This window comes from Mus caroli, chromosome 2 (assembly GCF_900094665.2).
Source record: "Mus caroli chromosome 2, CAROLI_EIJ_v1.1, whole genome shotgun sequence".
Lineage (NCBI taxonomy): Eukaryota > Metazoa > Chordata > Mammalia > Rodentia > Muridae > Mus > Mus caroli.
Window position 1 is genome coordinate 105,719,510 of NC_034571.1, and position 14,901 is coordinate 105,734,410.

Sequence of the window (14,901 nt, forward strand, 5' to 3'; positions counted from 1 at the left end):
GAGAGAGAGAGAGAGAGAGAGAGAGAGAGAGAGAGAGAGAGAGAGAACACAAGAGAATGAGAACAAAGGAGCGACACATTTCTACTTTCACTGGGATTTTCTGTATTCCACATAGCAGAACTCTCTTTGGTCTAAATCTTTTCCTAGCAATTTCTTCATCCTGTATCCATAGCTTAATAGTCTAACAAAGCCTCTTCCTAGGTCAGTTGCAGGAAGAACACATTTTGGGCCACCTGTAAGAACTAAGTTGGTCTTCTTTCACCCATGGTTTCTCAGAGCCAAAGAATAGAAAGTTGGGACTTGAGAAGTGGCACACAGGGCCAGTTTGCCAGTTCATAGAACCTGCTAAGGACTGTAAGAGGCACCAATTTTCTGACCCAATCCCAAAGGAAGGGCATACATAACACAGCTATGTGGTTACAAATCCTGTCTCTTACCTTCTCTGTTAATGTCTTGAAGGGCCGTATTAGCGGGTGGGTCTTCACATTTTCATCCAGAGAAATCCCATATTTCCATCCACTGTGACTCTGTAGAAAGTTCTCAGTTCAAAGAGCCAGCTAGATGACCCAGATCTCTGCCTGTTTTCTCAAGTAGCATAATGGATCATGACAGAGATTAAGTAGTCCCTTAGCAAGTGTCTAACTGATCCTTTCAGGCTGTCAAGTCTGTGCCTCCAGAATCCTGACCTCTGCTCTTGTATCCCTTCTTGTTTCAGCTACTGTCCTCTTCACTTATTTGCTTGTAAATTTTAGAGCCACTTAGAAGGCTGTTTCAGCAAACACTGAGAACACTGTGCCTCAGAACAGGGTATCAAACTCACAGCAAGATCAGTAGGTAGCACTCAGAGGGGACCAGGTCTACCACCTGCTCTGTACAGGTAGCTGCTTGGCAAAATCACAGCAGTGCATACTTTTTAGAGTCATGGAAGCTGAAGACAGTAAAACACCATTGGAGGGCACCTTTTTCAGTAGAGTCCTAGGCACCGTGGATACAGAGCTCAGTAGAAGCCCCTCATTTCCCCGGCCTCAAAACCCTAAAACTCCTAACTGCTCCTTCCATTCTCAATCTCTGCTTGTCAATGTGTATGCTCTCCAAATTTCTATCCCTTTCCAAGAAACACATACTTCCTGGCTACTTTGTCTAGGTTTGTGGTTTCAGTTCTCCCTGATGAAGGATGTTAAATCAGTATTTCTAGAGAGAAGCTAACCCCTGATTTCCAAACACTGTGGGCTGGGCCCTGCCTGATGTGCTCAGTAGTGTGTCTGAGCAGGACCCAGCAGTCATTTCTTTAAATGCCCCCTCCTCTTGGGTTTCTTGACCCCTCTCAAGCTCCTACTTGGTCTTTAATGCTCTAACAGAGGAGTCCTTGTTTACTTCACAGCGTACCTGATATCTCTCTGCCTCCTAGGCTCACCCCTTTGCCCACCTCTCTCCGCTGGCTTCCTTCGTAGTATTGAGCTCACCTAGAGGACTCCAGTAGCTTCCTGAGCACTCTCCCTGCTTCCAATCTGTCACCTATTCGTGGATTAATTTTCTACTATTGTTAGGTGATATTCAACCCAAATCGTTCTGCTAGAGAGTTCTATTTTCTTATGATTTCTGACTGTCACTTTCTACCATGGGAAAAATGTAAACTCTAATATGACTTCTAAATCTGAAAAAACCTCTCCACATGTATCTCCTACCCTCTTCCATGTTCTACTTCATATTCTAGCTCTGTGGTTCCCCAATGCTGATAAATTCTCTCTTGCCGTGCTTGGTCTGCATGTGCTGACTCGGCAATAAATTCATCCCTTCCATGTGATGAATGTCTATCCATCTTTTATAATAGGTTATAATGCTACTACTCTAGATTGCATCTCTGGACACCAGCTGTGGGATTTGATACTCCTATGTGGTCTAACCCTGTGCTCATGCCAATCATAGAACTGTATAATCTGTAGCACTGTGGCTGCATAATTCTGTTTCTCCTGTAGGAAGAGTGGTACTTTAAAAATTTTTAATTATGTATATATGTGTGAGTGCATGTGAGCTCAGTGTCCTCAGAAGTCAGAAGAGGGTGATGTAGCTCCCAAAGCTCGAGTGAGAGGCAGTTGTGAGTTGCCTCGTGTGGGTACTGGAAGTGCATTTAGGTCCTGTGTAAGAGCAGTTTATACTTTTAACTATGGAGCCTTCTCCCCAGCCCCAGGAAGAGGTTCTCGAGGTTAAGGGGAAATACTCTTCTTCTCTTGTTAGATAACCAGCACCACTGCGCAATGCTGAGCAGATATCCTCGCCCTCATGACCCCTCACACTGGCATCAGGGAGCAATACTAATCAACTAATCAAACACTAGTAGATATGATAACTGGGCTAAATGTATGAATGTGGAACTGTTATAGGTATATTAATATATTCATATAGAGATCTCTCTCTCTCTCTCTCTTTTTTTTTTTTNCTCGAACTCAGAAATCTGCCTGCCTCTGCCTCCCAAGTGCTGGGATTAAAGGCATGTGCCACCACGCCCGGCTATAAATATCTTAAAAATACTGTGAAGGAAAAGAATAAGGTACTAAGATGACCGGTATACAAGAAATCTTGGAGAGTGTCAGCTTAGGAATGCATATCTGAATTGTCACCTGCAGGGTGACTTAGGGATGGCAAGTGACAACCTTGCTCAGTCAGGGAAGTTTTTTGTGCACAAGTAGAGTGTGTGGCAGAGGATCTAAAAGCTCAGGGAGTGGCTTATGGGCAGAGACAAAGGGGAGATCTCACTGAGGGTCAGGCAGGGCAGCACTACTAGGCTACTTGGGGATTTTGACCTTTGTTTTAAGAAGAATTAGAGCTTGTTAAGGAATTTTAAGATGGGACAGGGGCTGGACAGAAAAACTACTAATATCATGTGACCAAATATGCATATTGGAACTATTACTTGTTTGTGGTGTGAAGAAAAGACTGGAGAAAATAAGTCTGCATGAGGAAGCCAGCCAGACGATCACAGTTTCTGGGGCCAGAGGTGACACAGCTGGGAGTGAAGTCATGGCAAAGGGACGGTGGGTGCTGTATAAATTCATAAAGAGTCAAAGGGGTAAAATCCACCCAATTTGGAGATGGATGAACTATGGATGTGGATTCATAGAACACTGCTTCTCCTCAATCCATGGTTTGGACAAGTAGCCACAGTGAAACTAGAGATTAGAAAACCATATATTCTAGAGTAAGAAAATCCAGCTGACAGCCCATTTTTTGTTTTATTTTCTTTTGTTTTTTCTTAAATAAAGTTTTATTGTCACACGGGCCCTCTTTTATTGTCAACATTTTGTCTGTGGCTACTTTTGTGGAAATGAGCTGTGGCCATGGAAGCTGTCTGACCCACAGAGCTGCAAATGTTCATTGCCCATTTCATTATAGATTATTTGATTATTTCCATGACCTTTACACAGAAAAGGCTTGCCCATCCTGGTCTAAAATCATGAGGCACAGCTTATTCTACAGTTCAGTGGTTGTTGTCATCAGCGTAAGTAGGAACACTTGAGAGAACTGGAGATGAGTACAGCTCCACATAGAACTGAGATGCTGGCTCATGGTTTCCTTTTATCTATAAGTACACGATAGGGAAATGACTTTCTATGGCCCTGCCTTAAAAATATGTCCACTGTTGCAAGCCGAGCAATGGTCCCATCCTTCAATGGCTGCTCACTCCAATCCAGCATGGTTTGGTACAGCAATTAAACTTATTAAGCAGCCCAACTTCACGTGGGAGGAGTTTTAACAGCAGATGTCCCAAGTGCCTAGATATTCTAGCGGCCTCCACTAAAGGAAGACCCTCAATGGCCTTTCTGGAATACGGTTCAGCTTCCTAAGCAAACAGAAGAGTGAGACATTCAATTTTACTTGTTCTTTTCCAGCAGTGAGTTTAAAAAAAACAAAAAAACAAAAAAACAAAAAACAACAAGCTTCCCGCCCAATGAAGCATGTGTGTTAAGCACACACAAGGATGTGTTAGGGCATAAACTCCAGGCAATGCAATGATCAGAAAGCTATTGACACTTCCAGAATTGTTCGTTTTCTTGAACACAACAAATGAGCACCACCAGCTGCCACTGCCTCTTTTGCTGACCTCTACCAGCCCTAGGAAATTGCTGCCCAGAAATAATGAATGCTCTTGGCATGGAGACTCTGTCACTTTAGACAAATCAGGCAGATTTCCAGGATCACACCCAGTAATGTTCTTGGGCTCCCTCCCCCCTCTTCCTGACAATTGCCAATCGGCTGATAATCCCTACCTTGTCACAAGCCCATTTATCATGAGAATGCTCAGCATACTTGGTGACAATGTATTCCAATTTTTCAGGCAAGGAAAAACTGAATTGAGAGACAAAAAAACAAAACAAACCATTATAGATTCCATAAGTGTTTTAGCTAGACATGGCAGATGGCAGGTTGAAGTAGCACTTTGCTGTCACTCATGGGATTCACTGTCACTCATGGGATTGCCCATCACATAGCTTAAGCTACTTTAGACACAGTGATACTACTGAGCAGGGTGGTGAGGCCAGTGTTGTGTTTCAGGTACCCACCCAGGTCTGACCACAGGGTTTCTCTGCAGAATCATCTGGGCTCTCCTGGCTCCACTGTGGTTACAGAGCCAGCTCTGGTCTCTGTCAGTGAGAATCTTGTCATCCTACAGCTCCAGTCTAGATTGTGTAGCTAGAAGGTCAGATGTTACAAAATACTGATTGTCTCTCAGTTTGAATTAGTGACACATTGTGACTAGTGTTTTGGAGACACAGTAGATGCCTGTCATTTCTGTTTGCCTAACAGCTCTTATCCATTCTTCAATTTCCTGTGTGTCAGATGGTCTTCTGGTATTGCATACAAAGTTAGGTGCATGGCCAGCAAGGTCAGGTCTATGACTAGATGGATCAAATTCACTTGAATCTAGAATTCAATGAGACAGGGGCATCTCAAGGTGATTCATCCAATGGAGACAGCTGACGGTTGTCATTGTCCTTGGGGAGGCTTGGCTCATGAACTTTTTATTAGGTTCTGGTTATGACTCTGTGTCCTGGTAATCAGGGTTGCTTTGTTTTAGAGATAAGACTAGTGTTGTTCTCACATTACTCAATTTACTGATGCCTAAGGTTTGTTTGAAGCAACAAGAGCTGTCAAAGCGCTATGAAGCTTGCTTGTTGTTGGCACTCGATTGTGAGAGGGATGTTGATAATGTGTAACACATCCGCTCCTCACTTCACTTACCCTATCAGCTTTGTGGGCACTAACATTTTTACAAAGGCAAACTTCTCTAAAGCTAGTGTCTGTTTTCTTTTCTTGCCCAATCTTCCATTTTTACCACATTCTTTATTTCTTCCCTGTAGGAGGCCCGATTCTGTTTCTCACCAGCCCCTCAATTAAGGTTTCCTCCAATGGAATGCGCACTTAATTTATCAATTACAAACTTTATACTTTAGCAGAGCTGATACTCCCAGGAAGGGTTTAGGCTCCTATCTGAGAACCTCTGTCACCAAACACAGGTCCCGGCAATCATACGGGATCGGTCATTTCCTGCTCATTTTGAAGAGTTTTGTCCTCTTTGTTAAAATGTACCCAGGGATGAACTCAGTCTGCTCCTGGACACATGCTTTGGAACTGGGGAGGGGTGCCTCAAGATCTAACACAGCAATTATTTTGCCCCAAGGATAAATTGACTTGTATCTGCAGTTGGATGAGAGCACCTGTTGGTCTGTTGAGAAACAGTAAAGGCTCCTGGATACTCATGGGAAGGAATTTTAAGGTACCACTGTAGGGTAGCTGCAAAGATCTGGCATTGTTTAGCATGGCAAAGAGCAGATCCAATTTCTCAAAGGACCACAAGCATTCTACTACCACTGAGGGCTTCCTAAGGTTCTGCTCTTACTATGGAGTTGTTTTGGTATTATTATATCTCTATAGGCCTGATTTGTAAAGAACAAAGTTTTTTTTTGTGTGTGTGAAAAGAACTCATTAATAAATTAATTTTATCACTTATCAGGGTGGGCTTTGTAATGCCTCAGACAACATTTATTTTTGAGAGTGTGTCTCTTTCATGTATTAAACCAACCCCTCTCAAAAGTCTGAGATATAAGTAATATAGTATATAATCAGATATGGATGGATTAAACTTTGTTCCTGATGTGACTTATAATGTCAAAGGAGATGGTGAGCAGGGTTGGCAGGAGGGAAAATGCAAGTTTTACTGTAGTCTGAAAGAAAGTTATTGGCTACTGTATGGAATATAGAAACAGTTTAGAAGTGGTGTTGAACTTACTTCATGGTGTTGATAGGTTTGGGGTCAAAGTTTCCATCTGCATCCACTGAGACCTGCTTCTCCAATGTGGCTGTAATTCTCGTATCTAAATAGTCTGGTGGCAAGGCCCCAGCAATAGCACTGAGACAAGGCAGGGCCATTCGGAAAAGGTCCAGGTCATATTTCTGTGAGGAAAAACAGAGCACTCCAATAGACAGACCAGAACCACAGCTGTCATACAGAATCATTCTCTTACCAATAGAAATAGACACAAAGGATGCATTTGCAGGTTGACTTTCTATACTCTCTACAGAAAACTAAAGAATTCTTGGAGGATGGAATGACAACCTATAAAGCCCCCAAGTTGCCATTCACTTTAAGTTGAAGAATTTTAAAGGTCTAAATCAATGTTATTCCAAATAAATTTAAAAAATATCCAAGGTTAAGATGGCTTTCCCTGGGCTAGAATGGGTTATAAACTTTCCTGCTAAGAATAGTTATGGGAAATGACCCAACCTATGACCAGGGAGGGAACTTTGAAAATCTTAGAAGTGGTAGGTAGAGATTTGTACTAATATTTTACCCACTGGTGTGACATAAATCCCAGACAAAGGTAACTTAAGGAAGGAAGGCAGGCTTTCTTCTGACTTTGAGGGGACACAGGTCAGCAAGGTGGAGGGAGAGTCTGAGCCATCTGGTCACATTCTCCATCAGATAGTACAGGAAATGGGACCGGACTATAACACTCCACAGAGGAAAACAACAAGAGTGTTAAGTTATTGAACTGGAAGCAGAAAGTGCTTTTGGAACTTGCTCTGGTAGCTGCTTTCCCATGTGTAAGCTCAGTAAGCCTGGCACATCATGTAATGACTCTGAGGATTAGGTAGTTCCTGTTCAGGTGTCTTGGGGAGCCGGTGGGGGAGGGGCTTAAAGAATTAACATGATAGGCTTGTGAGGTCCTTAGCAGTCCATAGAAAAGAGTGAAAGCAAACGGATGTTAGTTCCTGCATGCTTAAGTCACCAGGGTCACAGTTTCCTCAAGAAGCAGTCATTACCTTGTGGGAGAGGGAGTCAAAGATCCCCCAGAAGAGCTTCTCAGTGAGGTGGAGCTCCTCCTCCACAGCCAGCCCATAGCTGCCCCATCCCGAAGGCAGGCAGTAATACTTCCAGCACTGCTCATAGTGATTTGTCAGAAGCTGGGAGTGTCAGGACGGGAGGGCACCAGCCACAAGGACATCCGCAGGCACCAGAGACATGCAGGGAGAAGAAAACAGAGTGGGAAATCCTGGGGTGGTGGTGGTGGTGGTGGGGTAAACCAGTATTTGAAGGAGTTGGGTTGTCAACAGAGAGGCTTTTCAGATGCCTGTGTGGAAGGGTCTTCTCTCACACCTAATGAGCCAGGCTGAGCTGCATCTGCCTGATTCATGCTCCTGCCTCTTGATGTGCTCCCAGGTAGTTACTGAAAAATGGAGAGCAGTGAATCCTGCTTGAAGTGAGAAAACGTTACCCTTTGAAAGGAGTCTCAGTGTGCTGTTCTAGTCAGTCAGATGTGCGAATAGTTTCATGTGATTACAGACGATTCTGGAATATCCAGGGCTGTGCTGACATGGGGAGGGGAGAGTGGGTAGAGAATTGTGGGTTTGAGGACTAATGTTGATGGTTGTCTGTGGCTTTCTGGTCTCTCCCTGGCCCTCATCCAACTTAATGGGGGGACATCAGTTCCATAGCTCACCAGGAGAGGGCACACTACACTAGTAACATACATTTCTAGTAGATGCCACATCTAAGGGGGGGGGGGGGAATGCCTATCATGTGAGACGTTAGTGTGACTTTACTTCGTGGTCCCAGCAATGCCTCTCAGGAGCCAGCATCAGCTGACAGCAGAGGTCTGTAGAGAAACAGTGCCAAGTTTAGGACATCACATGTTTCAGCAACAGGACACTCAGATTAAGATCCAGAGCTACTGACATTAGAAGGAAAACTGAGTCCTGGGAGAACTGAGAACCTCTGTGATTGTGTAAAGCTTCCTGCCTGGTTATGGGACTGAACCAATGGCTTCTGAGAGTTCTAGTAACCCCAATAAATATCCTGTTAAAACCCTGCTTGAATTATTTCTTAAAAGAAAAGAAAAGAAACGGAAGGAAAGTGTCAGTGTGGCTGGTCTGCAATGGCCACCAACTTTGATCCTACCCAGGACTACATAATATGGGGCTATAAGAGACAAGTTATAGGAATAAGAAAATAAATAAATAAAATTCTGTGTTCTTTTCATTAATAGGGAAAAAAAAGAAAAAGAAATTCAAAGCATCTGTAACAAGAGGGAAAAAAAGCACAAAACCGCGATGGAAAGGGACATTTTAGATCCTCTGAACGAAAGACCATAGGGAGAGCTGGAGTTCTGGCTGCTCTCAGAGGACCCTGGTCTGATTCCTGGCATATCTGATTCCTGGCCACAAGTGGAGACTCAGAACCGTGTATAATTCCAGTTCCATGGAAGCTATCACCCTCTTCTGGCCTCTATTGGTACTGTGTGCATATGTTGCCCAGACATACATGTAGGGAAAATTCTGGTACACACAAAATACTAAAAGAAGTAATAATTGAGAGGCAGAGAGAGAGAGAGAGAGAGAGAGAGAGAGAGAGAGAGAGAGAGAGAGAGAGAGAGAGAGAGAGAGAGAGAGAGAGAGAGAGAAAACACAGGGAAGCCCAAGCCAAAGCAAATGGCCAGTCAAACAGTGAGGCTAGCTTGAGAAGTGCAGGAAGCAGCCATGATACAGTGGGGAAGCCATGTTTATATTTAAGTTCTCTTCACTGATTTTAAGTGCAAAGATTCTAACCTTCATTTTCCTCAACAGTAAAACAGTGGTAACAATACCTCTACCTCACAGGAATTAAGATCAAGGAAAAGGTAACTATTGATATTGTAAGACACAAAGCCATAGAGACAAACATCAGATACAATAATCAACTCTTTCAAGTTGGCTAAAATATTAGAAAGATGGTCTTTAGCTTTTTTTTTTTTTAACTAATTTTTGTGTGTTGGGAGCTGAACTCAGGCCTCAAATATGCTAAGCAATCATCAAACAATAGTTCCTTCTCTGTGAAAAGTGTTAGTGACACTACATTCCTACATGAGGTCCTTTTACACCACATGACATAGTTTGNTTTTTTTTTTTTTTTTTTTTTTAGCAATCTTAAAAATCAAGTAGTGGAACAAAACTTAAGAAAATCACAGCAGGTAATGACTACAGTAAACCCATGCTTTTGAGAATGAACATCCAAGCTTTGGATTGGTTTTGTGGATTGCAACTTGTCAAGCTGTCAAAACTGAATACACATTTCGGTTCTCTAATTGTGTGCCCTCTGTGCAGCCCCACCCCCACCTGTGTCATGAACGGCACTTCTTTGGTGAGCATGATGCTTACCTTAAGGGGCATCTTGCAGTACTCGCTGAGCTGTGGTACGTCAAAAACCAGACGGCGCAGGAGTTGCTGTAACATGGAAGGTCTCAAATGACTGCAGTATAGAGTAAGAAAACAGAAAGATGGGACAAAGTAAATACAGAACGGTGAAGAGAGGAAGGGAGGAGAAACAAAGGACAATGGGGGGGGGGAAAAAGCACATATTAGTACCAGCAAGAGGACTCGGTGGGCTAGAATGCTTAGAGTGCAAACCTGTATTTGATCCCTTCCCATTCCAGAGTAGGAGAGACTCAACTAAAGAAAGCTGTTCTCTGATCTCTACATGTTCCCTGGAGCACAGGAATGCTCTCTCTCTCTCTCTCTCTCTCTCACACATACACACACAGGCACACTCATACATGCACACACACATACACACTTACACACACACATGCACACACCCATTCTGTTCACACCCAATAATAAAACATAATATTTAAAAAGCAGCATAAATTAGGGCTAAGCCTCAAACCAGAGTGTCTTAACACAGATCTTGGATAAATCATAGTGGATGGTAAAGCCCCAGTTTGAAAATGGAATATGGTTAAAATATAAGAGGCATGTGGTAATGAATTGGGGTACCTCATGCACGGCTGTGCATGAAGATGATGTGGGGCTGTATGCACCGAAAGTATATTCAGTGATTATGTGCAAAGTACGGAACAGAAAGACGTGGCTGGCTTTATAGCTGTCTCCAGCGACTTCTCAGAACTAAGGATTTTCTTTAAAGACAGTCTCACTATGTAGCTGCACAGGAAGAAGATAAAGCGGGCCAGCTGCAGAGGTGGAATCCGACGCCACCTGCTGGTACGATCTGAAGGCAACCCTAAAATCTCCCTCATTATCATCTGGTCCAGGAATTTCACATTATTAGAACGGACTTCTTTGGGCTTCTTTTTTTTTTTTTTTCTCTCAGAACAACTCTGTATATGTCAAACACAGAAATTAAAGATTAATTAAAGACTTATCAAATTACTGAGTTCATGACTGTGGTATTTGGTGCAAGTAAATTCTGAGACAGAGAAAGGAGAGAGAAGAGGGGCTAACTTTTACTTTTCAGATGCCAAGCGAAAGTCAAGAGGTTCTTATGGATTCTCTCCAGTGCATTTAAAAAATATTTATTTATTTGTTTATTTAATGCATATAAGTACACTGTCACTGTCTTCAGACACACCAGAACAGGGCATCGGATCCCGTTACAGATGGTTGTGAGCCACCATGTGGTTGTTGAGAATTGAACTTAGGACCTTTGGAGGAGCAGCTAGTGATCTTAACCTCTGAGCCATCTGTCCAGACTAAGTTATGTTTGTATATGTGTGTGTGTGTATGTATATATATATGTGTGTGTGTATATGTATGTATACACACACACATAATTTTAGTTCATGAATCCCCAAATTCCTTTCATAGACACCTGAGGAGATATGGAGGCAAGACCAGGAGGAGATGCACAAGAGAATTCATCAAAGCACCTTCAATAAGGAGGACAAATACAGGTGACAAGGAACAAAACTTGTCTATTTCACAACCCTTCTTTTTTTGTTGTTTTTGTTTTTAATGGCTGAGGATATATATTTTTTAATTTGGGAAAATTATGAATGAGCAAAAAGAAAGAAAGAGGAACCCATGTGTTAAAAACTAAGACTTCTCACTTAAAAGCAGAAGACACAGCCAGTGACTTCAGGCAGTTTCCAAGTTGGCATTCTAAGCTGAGTGGCTGAAATGAGGAGGTCTCTGCATTTTTACTAAGGGTCTCTGCAAAGTTTAAAAGAAGACGGTGTTCTTAATTCCTAAAAACTTGCCTTGTGATAAAAGGCTCTGGGTTAAGAAAGGTGAATCAAAACCCATCCCCAAAGAAACAGTCCTACCTGAATCTAGTAATTATGACTCAAAATTCACTCTGTGTTTCTTATCACTATTTAATAGTAATAAAGGGGGACAACAAATCTCCGACTCTATTGTTGACTGACTGTCCTGGCTAGTTTATGCCATCTTGACACAATATAGAATCACCTGCCAGGAAGGGGCCTCAATTGAGAAAATGCTTCCACAAGATGGGCTGTGGGCTGTGGGCTGTGAGGGAATTTCTTAATTAGCAGTTGATGTGGGAAGGCTCTGCCCATTGTGGGTGGGGCCGCCCCTGAGCTGTGGTCCTAAGTCTATACTTAGGCTGAGCATGAGGGCAAGCCAGTAAGCAGCACTCCTACGTGACCTCTGCTTCAACACCTGCCTCCGGGTTTCTGTCCTGTTCCTGTTCTGACTTTCTTCACTGAACAGTCATATTGGAAGTATAAGCCAAATAAACCCTTTCCTAACCAACTTGCATTCCAGTCATGGCATTTCATTGTAGCCATAGAACCCTAACCAAGACACTGACTTGTTACAGGTATATAATAAAATACCCAGTTATGAATGGTCTGCCTGTCATACCTGGAGCTTAAGTTGGGGAAGAGTAGAGCATTGCCCCCTGAACTACAGAGACAGAATGTGGAGCCTCATTTCAGGTCTACTTGCCCCAAACTCTGGTTTCTTTGAAGATACACCTAGTTCTGACCAGTCACATGAACCTGGCTTTTCTATTTGGAGTTAATTCTGAGACACTCAGTGTCTTTCTTGATGGGGCTCTAACCTGAGGTCAGATTCAGCAAAAGCTAGACCAAAGACAGCAGCAGCTCTTCATATTGGTACAGCATTGACGCTGACAGAGAGGACTTGTTTTGTAGGATCACCTAGTCCCATTGTCTCCAGAGGAGAGATGCGGAGGCCCACACTGGTAAGTAATGAGGCCAGAATTCTTCCTTTCGAGGTGGTGAAGCAGATAACTCCAGTCTCCATAACTCTTAGTGGGTCAGTGTGTCTACAAAGCTTTTTGTCTATCTTGCAAGACTATGTCCTTTCTATTTAACCTAATTTCCCCCCCCCAGTGCTACTAACTTTAGGATAAATGAAGTAGTCAGTGGGGTTGCATACAGTTTTGGAAGGGATTGTCTTAGGGTTTCTATTGCTGCAGCGAGACACTATGACCACAGAGCAATTTGGGGAAGAAAGGGTTTATTTGGCTTACATTTCCACATTGCTGTTTATCATGAAAGGAAGTCAGGACAGGAACTCAAACAAGGCAGAACCTGGAGGCAGAAGCTGGAAGCAAAAGCTGATGCAGAGGCGATGGAGGGGTGCTGCCTACTGGTTTGTTTCCCATGGCTTGCTTAGTCTGCTTTTTTTATAGAACCCAGGACCACCCATCCCAAGGATGGCACCACCCACAGTGCCCTGGGCCCTACCATCAATCACTAATTTTAAAAAAATGCCCTACAGTTGGATCTTCCTGAAGCATTTTCTCAATTGAGCTTCCTTCCTTTCAGACAACTCTAGATTTTGTCAAGTTGATATAAGACCAGCCAGCACAATATATTGGAAAGAAAGCCCATTTTGAGCCCTGAGTCTGTGTGAACTTCTAACCCTATACCTCTCATGTTGGGCAAATAGTACTTTGCAGTGAAGCCTCTGGGCTTTAGAAGGTTACAAAGATAGAGAATGTAGGCTACCTTTACTAAGACATCTTTTATGGCAGCTTTTATATTTGAAATATGTTAGGCTGTTCCTTACACATTTTAAAGTTTACTTGTTATCAGTTTTAGAGTCACAGAAAGATTGAGAGGAAGACAGAGTTCCCATAGGCCCCTTCTATGCCCACTTGTGTGGTCTCATCCACTGTCCACTGCCAATGTTCCCCAGGATGGCACTTCATTGGCTACAACAGGAAAGCCTACAGGGACACATCAGCAGTAGCAAAGTCTAAAATTTAAATGGGGGCTCATTCTCTGTGATGGATAGTGAATAATGAATAATGGCATAGCTGTACCATCACAGATAATACAGCATATTTTCCGTTGTCCCCAAACTTCTCTGAGCCCCAGTGTAGCTCTCCTTTCCCCTAGCTTCTGGAAATTCCTAATCACTTCACTATCTCAAAGGCTTTTGCTTCTCCAAATGTCTTATATCTAGATCTGATAATAGAAGCCTTTTCAAAGGGCTTTCTCCAACTCAGCAATACTCATTTAAGTCTCCATTCATTTTTGTGCCTTAATAGTTCTTTTTAGCACTGAGTAATATTCCGTTGCCTGGACTTACATAGGTTTGTTTGTTTGTTTGTTTGTTTGAATTCACTGAAGGGTATCTTGGTTGTTTTAAGCTTTGTTAATGATGACTAACATGATATAAAAATCAGCTTTTTATATAATATAATTATTTATGTTATATATATATAATTATATAATTATATAAACATACAGATTTTTAAGTGATATAAGCTATCAAATAATTTGAGTAAACACAAGGAATATGATTATTGAAATTACAGTTTTGGGAGAAACGGCCTCATTGTCTGACAAACTGGATGCACCGTTTTGTATTCTCATTAGCAGTGAGTGTCTTGTCTGCCCTGCATCAGCCAGCATTTCTATCATCCTCTTTGCAAAGAGTCTAATAGGTAAGTCACAATATCACCTATCTGAGATTGCCTTCTCGTTGATGTTTGAATGGTGAACAACTCCGATAAATGTTCTTCTGGCTATCATGAGCCTTCTAATACATGTGTTTGGGACATGTGTCATAAACAAGATTCAGGAGTGATGTCTGTCTGGTCCCTAAAATGGGAGCCTGTTGATCATTTCGCTGGGAATTCTCAAGCACAGTTGCATATCACTAATAGGATCAATTACTCAAGGAGCATCCATGCTAGAGCCTGGATTCTATCCCTCAGGATTTTGAATCCTGGGGCTGGGATATGGGAACTGGGATATTTATCTAGGATCTCAGAAAGTGATTCTAATTCACAGCCTGGCAGGGAAACTGCTGGATTAAAGCAGCAGGTTGGGATCCTAGCCCATGGTGTGATACCAGTTACTCAAAAGCATCACACCCTTTGTCCTTGCAGACTCGTTGCAGATCCCCAAGCTTCTTTGCTGCCCTTGATGCCTGTGTACATTGGCAAAAGCTACTGTCTCTGCCCCCTCACCCCCACTGTGACCAGATCCTTTTGCTTAAATCTCGGAAACCCGGAGGTGGATTGTTTTGATTTACATGTAGAGTTTTGTTTCTGTGTAAAAGTTATCTCTTAGCCAGGCGTGGTGGCGCACGCCTTTAATCCCAGCACTCGGGAGGCAGAGGCAGGCG

General features: G+C 42.7%; 1 protein-coding gene across 2 annotated transcripts in view; it reads right to left on the bottom strand.

The window, feature by feature from the left end:
• The window catches only part of Ryr3 (ryanodine receptor 3), a 542,105-nt gene that overhangs the window by 113,498 nt on the left and 413,706 nt on the right, over positions 1 to 14,901 (bottom strand). For both annotated transcript variants that reach the window (XM_029469442.1, XM_021156945.2), the window contains 5 exons: positions 9,691 to 9,781; positions 7,321 to 7,461; positions 6,287 to 6,450; positions 4,266 to 4,344; positions 438 to 527 (listed from right to left, as the gene is read on the bottom strand). In XM_029469442.1, coding sequence (XP_029325302.1) covers positions 438 to 527; positions 4,266 to 4,344; positions 6,287 to 6,450; positions 7,321 to 7,461; positions 9,691 to 9,781 — 565 coding nt within the window. The remainder of the gene's footprint in view (positions 1 to 437; positions 528 to 4,265; positions 4,345 to 6,286; positions 6,451 to 7,320; positions 7,462 to 9,690; positions 9,782 to 14,901) is intronic.